General features: G+C 63.6%; 1 protein-coding gene across 5 annotated transcripts; it reads left to right on the forward strand.

Moving 5' to 3' along the window:
* Nucleotides 1-1,434: 1,434 nt before the first annotated feature.
* Nucleotides 1,435-11,464, forward strand: LOC146765227 (myosin light chain kinase, smooth muscle-like). 5 transcript variants are annotated; one of them, XM_085562087.1, is made up of 11 exons: nucleotides 1,435-7,441; nucleotides 7,721-7,786; nucleotides 8,127-8,271; nucleotides 8,635-8,725; nucleotides 8,849-9,052; nucleotides 9,456-9,673; nucleotides 10,027-10,150; nucleotides 10,228-10,380; nucleotides 10,531-10,651; nucleotides 10,725-10,815; nucleotides 11,146-11,464. In XM_085562087.1, exons 3-11 carry the CDS (start codon nucleotides 8,256-8,258, stop codon nucleotides 11,277-11,279), a joined length of 1,152 nt encoding a protein of 383 aa, XP_085418213.1. In that variant the 5' UTR covers nucleotides 1,435-7,441; nucleotides 7,721-7,786; nucleotides 8,127-8,255; the 3' UTR covers nucleotides 11,280-11,464. The 5 variants fall into 5 exon arrangements, with proteins under 5 accessions (XP_085418213.1, XP_085418211.1, XP_085418212.1 ...); XM_085562085.1 differs by having other exon boundaries at nucleotides 1,435-6,902; XM_085562086.1 differs by lacking the exon at nucleotides 1,435-7,441 and having other exon boundaries at nucleotides 7,449-7,786.
* Nucleotides 11,465-12,236: the final 772 nt, after the last annotated feature.

Genomic DNA, 12,236 nt, shown 5'->3' on the forward strand with positions numbered 1-12,236 from the left:
TTTGGAATTCAGGACCTGCTAAAACAACATCTGCAGAGTCACAACAACAAACATAATTAAAAAAAAAAACAACACCCCACCCATCAAGTGCCTAAATGTAAAATAATCTGGTTTTAGCTGGCTGACCCACGGCTGACAGCACAATCCGCACTTAGAGCAGAAGCCTCCCAAATCTCCCCGTTTTAAACCTAAACTCAGCCCCACAAATACCAGGGGATGAGCTGGTGTTATCGGCCTTTGCCGAGGCAAGAACGGGGTTGGCAACTGGAGCTCCACCGAGGAGCCGTGGGGAGGCTGCGCCAGCTCAATCCCTCCCCAGCGCTGAGCACTCCCAAAAAAAAAAAAAAAAAAAAAAAAAAAAAAAAAAAAAAAAAAATCCATTTTTAGTTTTTAAAGAGCTGGGGTTTGACTTTGCATGGGGAAAACAACGCAGCAGGTGCTTCCCCAGCCCCGGAGGGGCATCGCTGCCTCCGAGCCGGGGTCGCTTGCGTTTGTTACCGCCCGAGAAGTTGGCTGGGCCCTGGCAACAGCCAAACGCTTTTGTTTTTGAGTCTCGGAGCTCCCGGGCGGGGAGGCCATGTTAGCCGAGATCCACAGGATCCGGGCGGGATCGCGGCGGGAGCCCCGCGGGCTGTGGCTGCGGTGTGCGAAACAAAGGATGAAATGCCAGGGGTTATCCCCCCACCCAAAACGCGCAGTGTGAGCGACGGCACCCCGGCACATCCAGCCTTAGCCCCGATCTCCATAAAAGCTGCGCTGTTCCTCCCCGCTCACGGGGGCCAGGCAGGGCCGGCCCCGCACGAGACCGGGCTGCGGCTGTCGAGAAACGTTAAAATACCGTTTAACGCTAATTTTGATCGAGAAACAGCCCCAGCCCCCGCCCAGTAACGCAGGTGCAGCCGGAGCCCTCCGGGCCGGGCCGGGCTCCTGCAGCGCAGCGGCTCAGAGCCCGGGCAGGCCGCGGAGCCCCGTGAGGCGCCGGCAGCGCTGAGCTCCGCTCCCGTGGCGCTGGCGGGGAAACGACCGCGGCCGCCGCGCACGGTCCCCGTGAGGGCCGGCTCGGGGCCCCACGCTCCGCTCGCGGGACAGAGTCCCGGCAGGGCCGCCCCGCGCCGCCGGCTCGGGGCCGCGGGCGGGACCCCGGCCCGCCACGGGAGCGGGCCCGGCCCGGCCCCTCGCACACAAAATGGCGGCGGCGGCACCGCTCCCGCTGCCGCTCCGCCCGCCCGGCCGCCATAGTCGCCGTCCCGGCTCCGCCGCCCTCCCGCCAATCAGAACGCGCCGTGCCGCTGCGCGACGGCCCGGCGGAGCCAATGGCAGCGCGAATAGCAGAGGAAGGGGCGGTGCGCGTGTCCGCCGCGAGGCATTGTGGGGGTTGTAGTCCGGCTGCGCGCTGCGGCGGCGGGGCCGGGGCGGTGGCGGACTCGCCGCCCCAGGACGCCCCGCGGCTCCGCGTGGCGGGCGCCGTGTCAGGGCGGGGCGCGGAGGGAGCGGCGGGCCGGGGCGGCTGCAGGGCCCCTGCGGCTCCGGGAGGGGGTTTGGCCGGGATGGCGACAGCGACAGCCGGCCCTGAGGGCTGCTCGGCCTGGCTCGGGCGGCCTGTGCGGGGCGGGGAGGATCCGGGGCGGGGCCGGGCTCGGGGCTGACCCGGCGCCTCAGGGGGTGTTGGGCTCCCGGTGGGGCCTGCAGCCCCAAACGGGCGTGCCCGGCTCTAGGCCTGGCCTGGCTGACGCCTCTGTCCTTCTCCAGAACCCGTCCCGGGCAGCAGCAGGCACAGATCGGGGTCACAGCGGGCACACAGGGATCGCAGTTAGGTAGATCGCAGTTGGCACACACAGAGCACAATTAGCAGTGTCCCCCCAGCACGGCAAGGGAGCTCGGTGTGCTCAGGGGGTGGCAGTTCTCCCCGCAGATCACCTGTCTGGTGACAGTTCTCCCCCCAAATCACCTGTCTGCCCAATTCCAGCTCTGCAGAGGGCTCCTCCCAGGCTTATCTGGCCTCCATCTCAGATCTCAAGGAGAGAAATGACCCAAAGGGCAGAGTCCATGAGCTTTTCCAAGGGGATTTTTCCCCACTGGTTGTACCCCTTGCTGGCTGAGCCCTGTGGGGTGTGGACAGGGGCTTCAGTCAGCAGGAATTTTAAGGGAATGTGTCCTTGGGAGTTCAGGGCACGTAAAAGGCAAAAAGAAGCAATAAATTTTGCAAATAAAAGGAAAAACCCACAAAAAGTCCCTCACTACAAACCCAGAAAGTCTCTCTCTATTTAAAGTTGGTCATTGTGAACTCCCATTTTGTGGAGTAGGCTGGGCCCAGGCCCTGTCCATGTGTGATTTTTGGGAAGAACAGTTCAGGGAATGAGGCTGACCAGCCACTTGAAGCATTTGGAATTAAGTTGTGATGTTATGAAAAGACAAAGAGGTTTCAGAGGTTTGCTTTCTTTTATTTTCCTGGGCTGGTGAATCCTCAATCATAAATTCTCCTCCCCATTATGTGATTTTAATGAGTGGGGGTTAATTGTGCCAAACATTTTCTGACCAGAGGGTTGGTGTTGGATATGGCCTGGCTGTTCCAAAATGGGAAAGGAGATGGGGAGGTGTAAAATGGGCCAAATCCTGGGAATTGTGTGGGGAGGAAGGGGACAAATCCACTTCCCCCTGGACTGTCCCAGTATGACCAGTGGTAAGGGGGACAGAATCCTTTTTGCAGAACTTGGGGGACTGGTGACATTGGTGCCACATGCCAGGAAGGGGCTTCCAGGCATGGGACCAGGTATCCCCGGCCCTTGGGTGCTGCTCCTGTCCCCACAGGCCCGGGATGGGGACATTTGCCCTGGCACAGCCCCTCCAGAGGGTTTGTCCCTGTCCCCCACCCCGGTCTGCTGGCATCTCCCTGGGAGACAGCAGGGAGGCAGAGCAGGAGCTCTGGGATGCTCCTGGCACCCCTGAGCTCTCAGATGTTCTCCCTCTGCTGACCCATCCCTACAAGCCAGAAAATACCCATTTTTGGGGGGATTTCTGTATCAGGAGCTGTGACATCAGTCCCCAGCTAGTGCAGGTGGGGTTTGGCTCCCGGCGTGCCCCATCTCCTGGGATTTTGTGCTTTCAGAGAGACAGAGCCTGATGACAGCCTCAGCCATGGGATCCTCTGCCTGTTCCTGCCCTTCCCTGCCTGTTCCTGCCCTTCCCTGCCTGCTCCTGCCCTTCCCTGCCTGCTCCTGCCCGAAGCAGAGCGCCAGGGGAGCACGCAGGGCTGTGGAGGATCCAGGAGCACCCTGGGGTGCTGATAACCCGCACAGCTCCGGGCGTTGGGCTTATCTCTGAGCCCAGCTCCGGCCCCTCCGTCACTCCCCCGCGGAGCCTTTAGCCAGGTGAGGCTCTCTGAGGTCCCGCGGGCCGTTCTTTGGCACCCCCTGGGTTGTTGTCAGGGTGCAGAGGCAATCCCCCTCCCCAGGGCGCTCCCTGGCCGTGGCAGCACCGCCGGTCCTGTCCCCTCCCCGGGGCTGCCGGAGAAGGTCCAAGGTCCCGAGGCTGCCTGGAGGAGCTGGATCAGCCAACCCCACACAGGGACAGGCTGATTCCCGAGCTGCTGCCAGAGATAGTGTGGTTTATAGATCCAGATTGATTTATTTTCTGTGTATTTGGGTCTTTTCCAGTCATATCTTAGCTCCTCCACACCTTGGAGTGTCTGGCTGAGCACAACCAGCCCCGACTGCCACCCTTGGTCCTCCCAGCCTTTGTGGCATCCCAAAGCCAGGGTACCACAACCCTTTCCACATGTCAGGAATAATTTCAGGGCTATGGATGTTTGGACAACCCTGATCCTGCAGAATGGGTTTGACCCCAGCACTCAGCAACCAGGACCCAGCAGCATCCCATGTCCCAGCATCCCAGCTCCTGGATCCCAGTGATCCCAGCACTCTCATCATGCCTCAGCCATGACTTCCAGCACCCAACTTGCCACGCTCATCTCCCAGTGCTCCCATTTCCACCAGCAGCCTGCACCCAGCTCCAGTGCTTCCAGTGCTCCCAGCAGGCATCAGCCATCACTCTCAGCATTCGCACCCAGTTCCCGGGAATTCCAGCATTCCCAGGATCTGTCTCCCAGTGCTTCCAGTGCTCCCAGCACTCCACACCCATCTCCCAGCACTCCCAGTATCCAGCTCCCAGTGCTCCCAGCACTCCCAGTATCCATCTCCCAGCACTGTCAGTATCTATCTCCCAGTACTCCCATCTCCCAGCACTCCCAGTGTCCAGCTCCCAGTGCTCCCATCTCCCAGTGCTCCCAGTGTTCCCAGTGCTCCCAGCACTCCCAGTATCCAGCTCCCAGTGCTCCCAGTGTTCCCAGTGCTCCCAGCACTCCCAGTATCCAGCTCCCAGTGCTCCCAGTGTTCCCAGTGCTCCCAGCACTCCCAGTATCCAGCTCCCAGTGCTCCCAGTGCTCCCGGCGCTCCCGGTCCCGCCCGCGGGCGCTGCGGGGCGCCAAAGCCGCGCACGTGCTCCCGCCTGGCCCCGCCCACCGCCCCCGGTGAGGGCTGGCCCCGCCCCCAGCGCATGCGCCGCTCTCCGGCCCCGCCCAACCCGGAAGCGCCGCTCCGAGCGGCCCCGCCCCAGCCCCGCCCCCGCGCGTGCGCGGCCGGCCCCGCCCATCAGCGGCGCCCCGGGTGTTGGCCCCGCCCCCCGCGTTCCCCGTGTCCCCCGTGTCCCCCCGTGTGTGCCCGTGTCCCCCGTGTCCCCCCGTGTCCCCCGTGTCCCCCCGTGTCCCCTGTGTGTGCCCGTGTCCCCCGTGTCCCCCCGTGTCCCCCGTGTCCCCTGTGTGTGCCCGTGTCCCCCGTGTCCCCCGTGTGTGCCCGTGTCCCCTGTGTGTGCCCGTGTCCCCCCGTGTCCCCCGTGTGTGCCCGTGTGTGCCCGTGTCCCCCCGTGTCCCCCCGTGTCCGCCCGCGTTCCCCGTGTCCCCCCGTGTCCGCCCGCGTTCCCCGTGTCCCCCCGTGTCCCCCCGCGTTCCCCGTGTCCCCCCGTGTCCCCTGTGTGTGCCCGTGTCCCCTGTGTGTGCCCGTGTCCCCCCGTGTCCCCCGTGTCCCCCCATGTCCGTCTGTGTCCCCCGTGTGTGTCTGTGTCCCCCGTGTCACCCCGTGTCCCCCAGGTGGCCCCAGACCTTCCCAGGTCCCCTGTGCTTCCATGTCCCTCCAACCCTGCTGTCCCACCGCCGGTGTCCCTCTGTCCCTGGAGTGCCCCCGTGTGCCCCATGTCCTCTGTGTCCCCCGTGTTCCTCCAATGTCCCCTGTCCCCCGCACATCTTCTGCATCTCTCCATCTGTTCCATGGCTTCTGTGGGCCCTGTGGGCCCTTGTGGCTTCCATGTCCCCCTGTCCCCAGTGTCCATTACCTTCCCTGTGTCCCCTTCATGTTGCCCTGGTCCCCCCAAGTGCCCCGAGTCCCCTCCTGTGTCCCCATGCCCATGGTGTCCCCTTTGCTCATGTCCTTGGTGTGCCCCATGTTCTCCATGTGCCCCTGTGTTCCCTGTGCCCCATGTCCCCATGTCCCCACACACACGTGCTGAGTTTTCCATCCCAGGGAAATGGGGAGCAGGGGCCGTGTCCCCCCTGAGGGATGGGAATAGAGGCCATGTCCCCCTGGGATAAGAGGGAGCAGGGGCCATGTCCCCCTGAGGCCATCGAGCCCGTCCCTTAGCACAAGGGGATCAAGGACAGACAGACAGCCAGCTGTGACCCCGTCCCCCCGTGCTGTCACTCAGCACCCTGAGCCCTGCGGTGACACCGTTTATGGCAGGACCTACAGAAAACCAGAGGCAGCTGAATCTGCACACAGGGTCCTGACTCAGCCCAGAGGGGAAGGGGCTGCACGGGCGGCCAGGGTGAACTGGGGGGTCTGGTGGGCACCCCATGGGCAGCACGAGTGGGTTTGGGGTGGGGGAGTCACCTGGGAATCCCATCCCGGCCGTGCCAGAGGATTCCCGGGCAGATGGGGACACCTTGATTCCCAAAGCTGGAATGGCTGCCTGGGTGTGCCTACTAATGATTAATTAAGTAGATTAATTAATTTTATGAGGCACAAGGAGATGGTGTCCGTGGTGGATAAGGCCACCTTCCCAAATCCGAAGGCAAAGGTGTGGGACGGCGCCGGGCGGTGGCTGGAGCGCTGTCGGTACCGAGGCAGTCCCGAAGGCTGGATTGATCTGCTGTCGATCCCTGCCCCCGAGACAGCTTTCCCTGCTGCTGATGCCGCATGGAAGCGATGCTCCGTGCACAGGGATGCGGCTCCCGGGGGATTCACCCTCCGGGTGCTCCATCCCGACACATCCCGCAGGGACGTGGGTGCTGCCGGCTCTCCACAGATCCCCCAGACCCCAAATCTTTCTTCTCTCCGTTCTCCGCTGCCGTCGGGAGCAGCGTCAGGCCAACACTGACATCAAGCGGCTGCCGGGATCCCCCGCGCTCCGGGGCTGTCCCGGTGCCCAGCGCCGCCCGCCCGGCCCCAGCCCGCCCCGGGGGCGGCTCAGGGCTGCTGCGCGTCCATCGGGACCACCCAGCCGTGCTCCAGTGCCTGGCCCAGCCGGCCACCCCCGTGTCCTGTCGTGTCCCCGCAGTCGATATCCCAGCGGGGTCGAGCCGAGCGCCGGCGCGGCGCCGAGCCCGGAGCATCCGCACATCCCTCGGCCCCGGGAGCGGGGGGACCCCGGGCCCGGCTCTGCCCCGCCGCCGGCGAGGTCGCGGTGACAAAGGCACAGCGATGTCGCGCTGACCCCGCCACTGCCCTGGGGACGTTTGTCCCCTGCTCCCTGCCGGAGACCGTGGACTTTGAGCCCAGCCTGGGAGCGGCGCTGGGACCCGTCCGGAGGCGCTGGCATCGCCCCAAAGCTCCCCGAGACCTGGCTGCGGACAGCAGGTAACCCCAGGTGACACCCCTCTGTCCCGGCTGCTGTGCCACCGGGCTCCCCTGGGATTTCGTGTCCCTGTGCGGTGCCGCTGCCTGATCCCCGGCTCTGGAGCCAGCTCCGGGGGCAAATCACGGTGTTCTTCCCACTTTAAATCCGGGCAAACGGCAGCACCGGGCGCCAGAGCTGCTGCACGCTCCTGCTTTTGGGGGATAAAAGCTGGGAAACACATTTTTCCTCCAGAACACCCTGGAGTAGATTTGCAGCTCCCATTCCCTTCAGCCCCGCTGCCCCGAGGCCGGGGCTGGGCTCTCCGGGAAGCCGAGGCCCTGGGCTTGTGCTGGGGACAGCGCTGGCTCCGCTGCGATCTTGGCTGCAGGTGGAGCCGGGACGGGGAGCAGGTGTGGGTGCTCAACCCCTCGGCACGAACCCACCCATGGGTGGGACGGAGGCGGGGGTTGGCCGGGGCTGGGTCAGCTGCGGATTTAACCTGTGAGAGGCCCCAGACTCTGCACAGGGGAGGGCTGGGTGGCCTCTGCCGTGTAATGAGGTGTGTCGGGTCTCTGCAGCCCCCCTACCCTGGGGCTCCTCTTGCAGACCTGTGGCCCTGCGCGGTGCCAAGGGGGGCGGTGAGGCATGGGGACAGCTCGTGGGGGTTGTTTGTCCCCCACGTCCGGAAGCGCTCTGCTGGGAAGGAAAGGGAGGGGACAGCCCGGGCTGTTCCCAGCACGGAGAGGGAGGGATGCTCCCAGCTGTACCCCGAGACATCCCCATGTGTGTGGTTCCAGTTGTCCTCAACCTGCAGCATCACCCCTTCCCTCCCTCCCAGCTTCCCAGTGGCTCTGCAGTGACAGGGAAAGGCCAGCGACCCGCAGGTGGGACTGGACAGTGACAGGTCAGTGCTGTGGTCCCCGGTGTGGGTTGTGGGTGCTGTTGCCTGACACCCTTGGGTGTCATTGTCTCTCCTCCCAACCTTTCTGGGGATGGAGTGTGGAGGGGACGTGTAAGGAAACAGCTCCTTTGCCCTACAAGTGCGATTTTCCTGGGGATTTCCTGGCTGATGTAAGACAGTGCATGGGAAAAACATTGGCTTGGAGCCTGAGGTACTCCTGGGAAGGGATTGTCCCTATCCAGCAAAGGGCCTTGCTTTAAAGTCTGGCTTGGTCCTTTTGGGTCCTTGGGGGGATGGGGAGTGTGGCTGCTGGTGGAGTGAAGCCAGTGGTCTCCTGTGGCAGGGAGAAGGTGCAGAGCCCCAGGGAGCAGCTGGAGCAGAGACACGGCCATCAGCCCTGTCGCAGCTGGGGGACACATCCAGCGCCTGTCCTGACTGTGCCAGTGCCCTGTGAGGAGCCGGTGGCACCACCATGGCCCAGGCAGAAGGTACTGGAGAGTGGTACAGCAGAGCCCTGGCTCTGTCCCCAGGGAGGCACAGGGGACCCCAGCTATGGTGTGACCCCTGTCCGTCCCCTCTATCAGTACCAATCTCCACCCCGTCCTGGCCCCATTTCTCTTGGATTTTTGATCCTAAAAGCACCTTTTACCCCAAATCTGACTTGCAGGGTGCTGGGCTGCCCCAGGAGCTCCCATGCCCACGTTCTCCCCAGGTGCCATCCACAATGTGTGGAGAGGGTTGTTGTGGGATGGAGCAGGAGGGACACAGAAATTAGCATGGAGAGGAAGACAGGCCCCTGGCCCCCAGAGCAGGGGGCATCTCTGCATGGCCCACCTTAATCCATCCCCCAGGAGCTGAGGAGGCCTTTGAGCACCGTGACGTGGTCATCAACAGCCAGGACAAGGTTTCGGATGTGTACACACAGCTGGAGAAGCTGGGGGAGTGAGTGAGGGTCCTGTGTCCCCACCCCTGGGGATGGCCCCTGGCTGTCCAGGCGCAGCCCTGGTGGGATTGCAGGTGGGTGGTGGTGGCTCCTTCATCCCTCATCCTCCTCCTCTGTCCCAGGGGGAAATTTGGGACTGTGTACAGGCTGCAGGAAAAGGCCACGGGCAGAATCCGGGCTGGGAAATATTTCCGGACCCGCACAGCGAAGGAGAAGCAGGCGGCGCGGGCCGAGGTGGAGCTGATGAACCTCCTGCACCACCCACGCCTGGTGCAGTGCCTCGATGCCTTCCAGGGCCCTGCCGAGCTGGTGATGGTGATGGAGTAGTGAGTGGGGGCAGTCAGGTTTGGAGGTGTGGGGCAGTGCTGGGCTCTGCCGGGGGAGCCCTGAAGGTGGGGAGGGGTCCCTGTGCTGTGGGATGGATGGATGGGGAACCTGGTGACTCCGATGAGGTCCACCCCGAGTGCTGAGTCTTGTTCTCTGCTGGGGCTTCCCCTCCTCAGGGCTGGTAGATCCCAAAGGGGTCCCCAGCAGCTTGTTGTCCCCAGCACCTTGTCCACACAGTGGCAGGTGGGGAGGGGTCCCTGCACCACGGGGTGCTGGTGTGGGGTAGATGGAGATAAGGGTCAAGAGATGCTCCCAGAGCGCTGAGTCCGAGTTCTCTGCTGGGGCTTCCCCTCCTCGGGGCTGGGGAGGCCCCACAGGGTCCCCACCCCTTGTTGTCCCCAGCGTGGCAGGTGGGGAGCTCTTTGAGCGCATCGTGGACGATGACTTCGCGCACACGGAGCCCAGCAGCACCCAGTACGTGCGGCAGATCCTGGAGGGGCTGCACTTCATGCACGGCCAGGCCATCGTGCACCTCGACCTCAAGCCCGAGAACATCGTCTGCGTCAGCCCCGGCAGCCACTGGATCAAGATCATCGACTTCGGCTTGGCACGGAAGCTGGGTGAGCACAGGGGCTCTGGGCAGGGACTGGCACTGCCACAGGACAGGGTCTGGCCTGGCACAGCAGCGAGGAGCTTGGTGTCCTCCTGCCTGGGCCCTTCCTGGCAGCCAGCAGCTCCGGGCAGAGCTGTGTGTCCCCAGTCCTGCTGCTGGGGTGGAGCCCCCCAGGCCCCCATGCCTGTGGGTGTTGGGCTCACAGAGGGGCTCTGGGAGAGCACCAAGAGCTGCAACCAGCCTTGGAGGGTGGCAGCTCCTCCACCTGGGCTGTGTCGGTGTGTCCCCTGTGCCAGGGCCATCCCAGCTGGCCGCTTGCCCCAGGGAGATCCCAACCGGCCTCCTGCACCCTCTCTGCAGCTCCAGGCACCCCTGTGAAGGTGTTGCATGGCACCCCTGAATTCATGGCTCCAGAAGTGGTCGCCTTTGAGCCTGTGAGCTTCTCCACAGACATGTGGAGTGTTGGTGTCATCTGCTACATCCTGTGAGTGCCCTCCCGGGCTGGGCAGGCTGGGCTGGAGGGGGCTGAGCTCTCACTGATGCCCTGGGTCACCTCTGCAGGCTGAGTGGGGAGTCGCCCTTCCAGGGGGACACCGACATGGAGACCCTGAGCAACGTCACAGCTGCCCAGTGGGACTTTGAGGAGGAGACCTTCTCGGAGATCTCCCAGCAAGCCAAGGACTTCATCAGCCAACTGCTGCAGAAGGACCCCTGGTAGGGCCTGGGGTGGCTGTGGGCTGCTCAGCTGGAGCTGGGCTGGGTTTTGGAGTGCTGAGGGGATGGGTGGGGGAAAGCTCTGCCTTGGGTGGAGGGGCACTCTGGGTGAGGGTGGAGGAGCCCCCCGTGACCCCTTGTGTGCTGCAGCCGGCGGCTCCGCAGTGCAGGGGCTCTGCTGCACCCCTGGCTGCAGCAGCCCCAGCCCAGCAGCCCCAGGGTGCTGTCCAAGGAGAGGATCAGGCGGTTCCTGGCACGGCGCAAGTGGCAGGTACCTGCTGGGATGATGGGGACGGGGGGGTGCCTCTGGCTGAAGGGCTCAGTGCCTGTTCTTGTCCCTTCAGAAAACAGGGAAGGCCCTGCTGGCTCTCAAGAGGCTGGCACTGCTGTCCCAGAGCTCAGAGGGGAAGGCACCAGAGGCTCAGGATGAGGAAGGTGATGGCCCCTGAGGCACCATTCCCAGTGCCCCCCCCAGCCCATTCTCTCTGCTTTGCTATCTCCACCTTGTGCTCCTGGGCGGCCTCCTCCTCTTTTTCTCCACCCTGGGTGCCCCTGAACACCCAGGCGTGGCCCCACAGTGCCACTTCTCCTCCAGGGCCCAAGGTTCTCTCCATCCTCATCCCTGTGGGGTGGTCTCTGGTGCAGCCCTGGACAGGCTCATCCTGCCCTGTGTGACCCAGAGCTGATCCCCACGGGTGCCTCCAGCACTGGGGAGAGGTTGGATCCAGCCAGCTCCTCACCCTTCCCTCTGCCCATCTCCTGCAGGCCTGGGCTGCAGCCTGGAGAAGGAACAGCCCTCCAGAGCTCTGCCCCAACGAGGTGCCAACGCCTCAGAGCTGCTGACAGACCAGGAGGAGGAGGAGGATGGTGGTGGGAGCTTGGCAGCCTCAGGGCAGTGACATTGTGGCCCCGTCACCCCCATCCTGGACCACCTGGAGATGGGGATGGTGCCCCTCCAGCAGCTCCCACCGTGACCTGGCCAGCCTGGGGCAGACCCAGACCCTGATGTGGGTGAGCTCTGGGGTCTCTGTGCTGCTGTCCCTGCCAGGCACCTGCCCCCAATAAAGCACTGACCAACTCTGCACTCCCTGTGCTGGTCTTATTTCCTCCAGACTCACTGGGACAGGTAGGAAAGAGCTGCTCAGGCTGTGCCCACCCTTTGGCAGCTGGCATCAGGCTCTTGCCCACCTGGGCCACCAGCCTTGATGTCTCCAGGAGTGATGGGCACAGCAGCCATGGGTATTCCTTGCTCAGAAAATAATTCCTTCTTAACAGAGGAGGGAATTATTCCTTCCTTGTCATCATGTCCTGAGCTCACATGGGCCAGGATCAGCCTTGAGGCCTCTGCTCTGTCCATTCCTGGGCCAGCTCTGGTACTGGTGGGGCTGGAAACTGCTGTGGGACCCCCAGCCTTGGCCTAAGGAGGCAGAACTTGGTGTTTGGGAGCCCTGGGGAGGGACAAGCCCAGGCACTTGCTGAGGGACACCCAGCTGGGACAGAGATTGGGCTGGGCGTCCTGCTGGGCACTGGGGTGACCAGTGACCATCAGTGTGGCCTTGGTAAAAGGTGGTGAGTGGCACCCTGGGCTGCAGGAGGAGCGAGAGATCATTCCCAAAGTCAGTGAGGCCCCTGCAGGACCGTGCTGTGTCCCCCACTACCACAGTGGCATGGACACACAGGGGACAGTTTGATAAAAGATGAGGGAAACACTGGAGCTCCTCACCCATGAGGAATGTCTGGGAGAGATGGGATTTTTAGTGATGAGAAGGCTCAGAGGTATCTCATCAGCTCCCATCAATACCAGGAGGAAGGATGAAACCAGGCTCTTCTCAGCAGTGCCCAAAGCCCGTGGGCAC

This window comes from Lonchura striata, chromosome 27 (genome assembly GCF_050655825.1).
Source record: "Lonchura striata isolate lonStrDom1 chromosome 27, ASM5065582v1, whole genome shotgun sequence".
Lineage (NCBI taxonomy): Eukaryota > Metazoa > Chordata > Aves > Passeriformes > Estrildidae > Lonchura > Lonchura striata.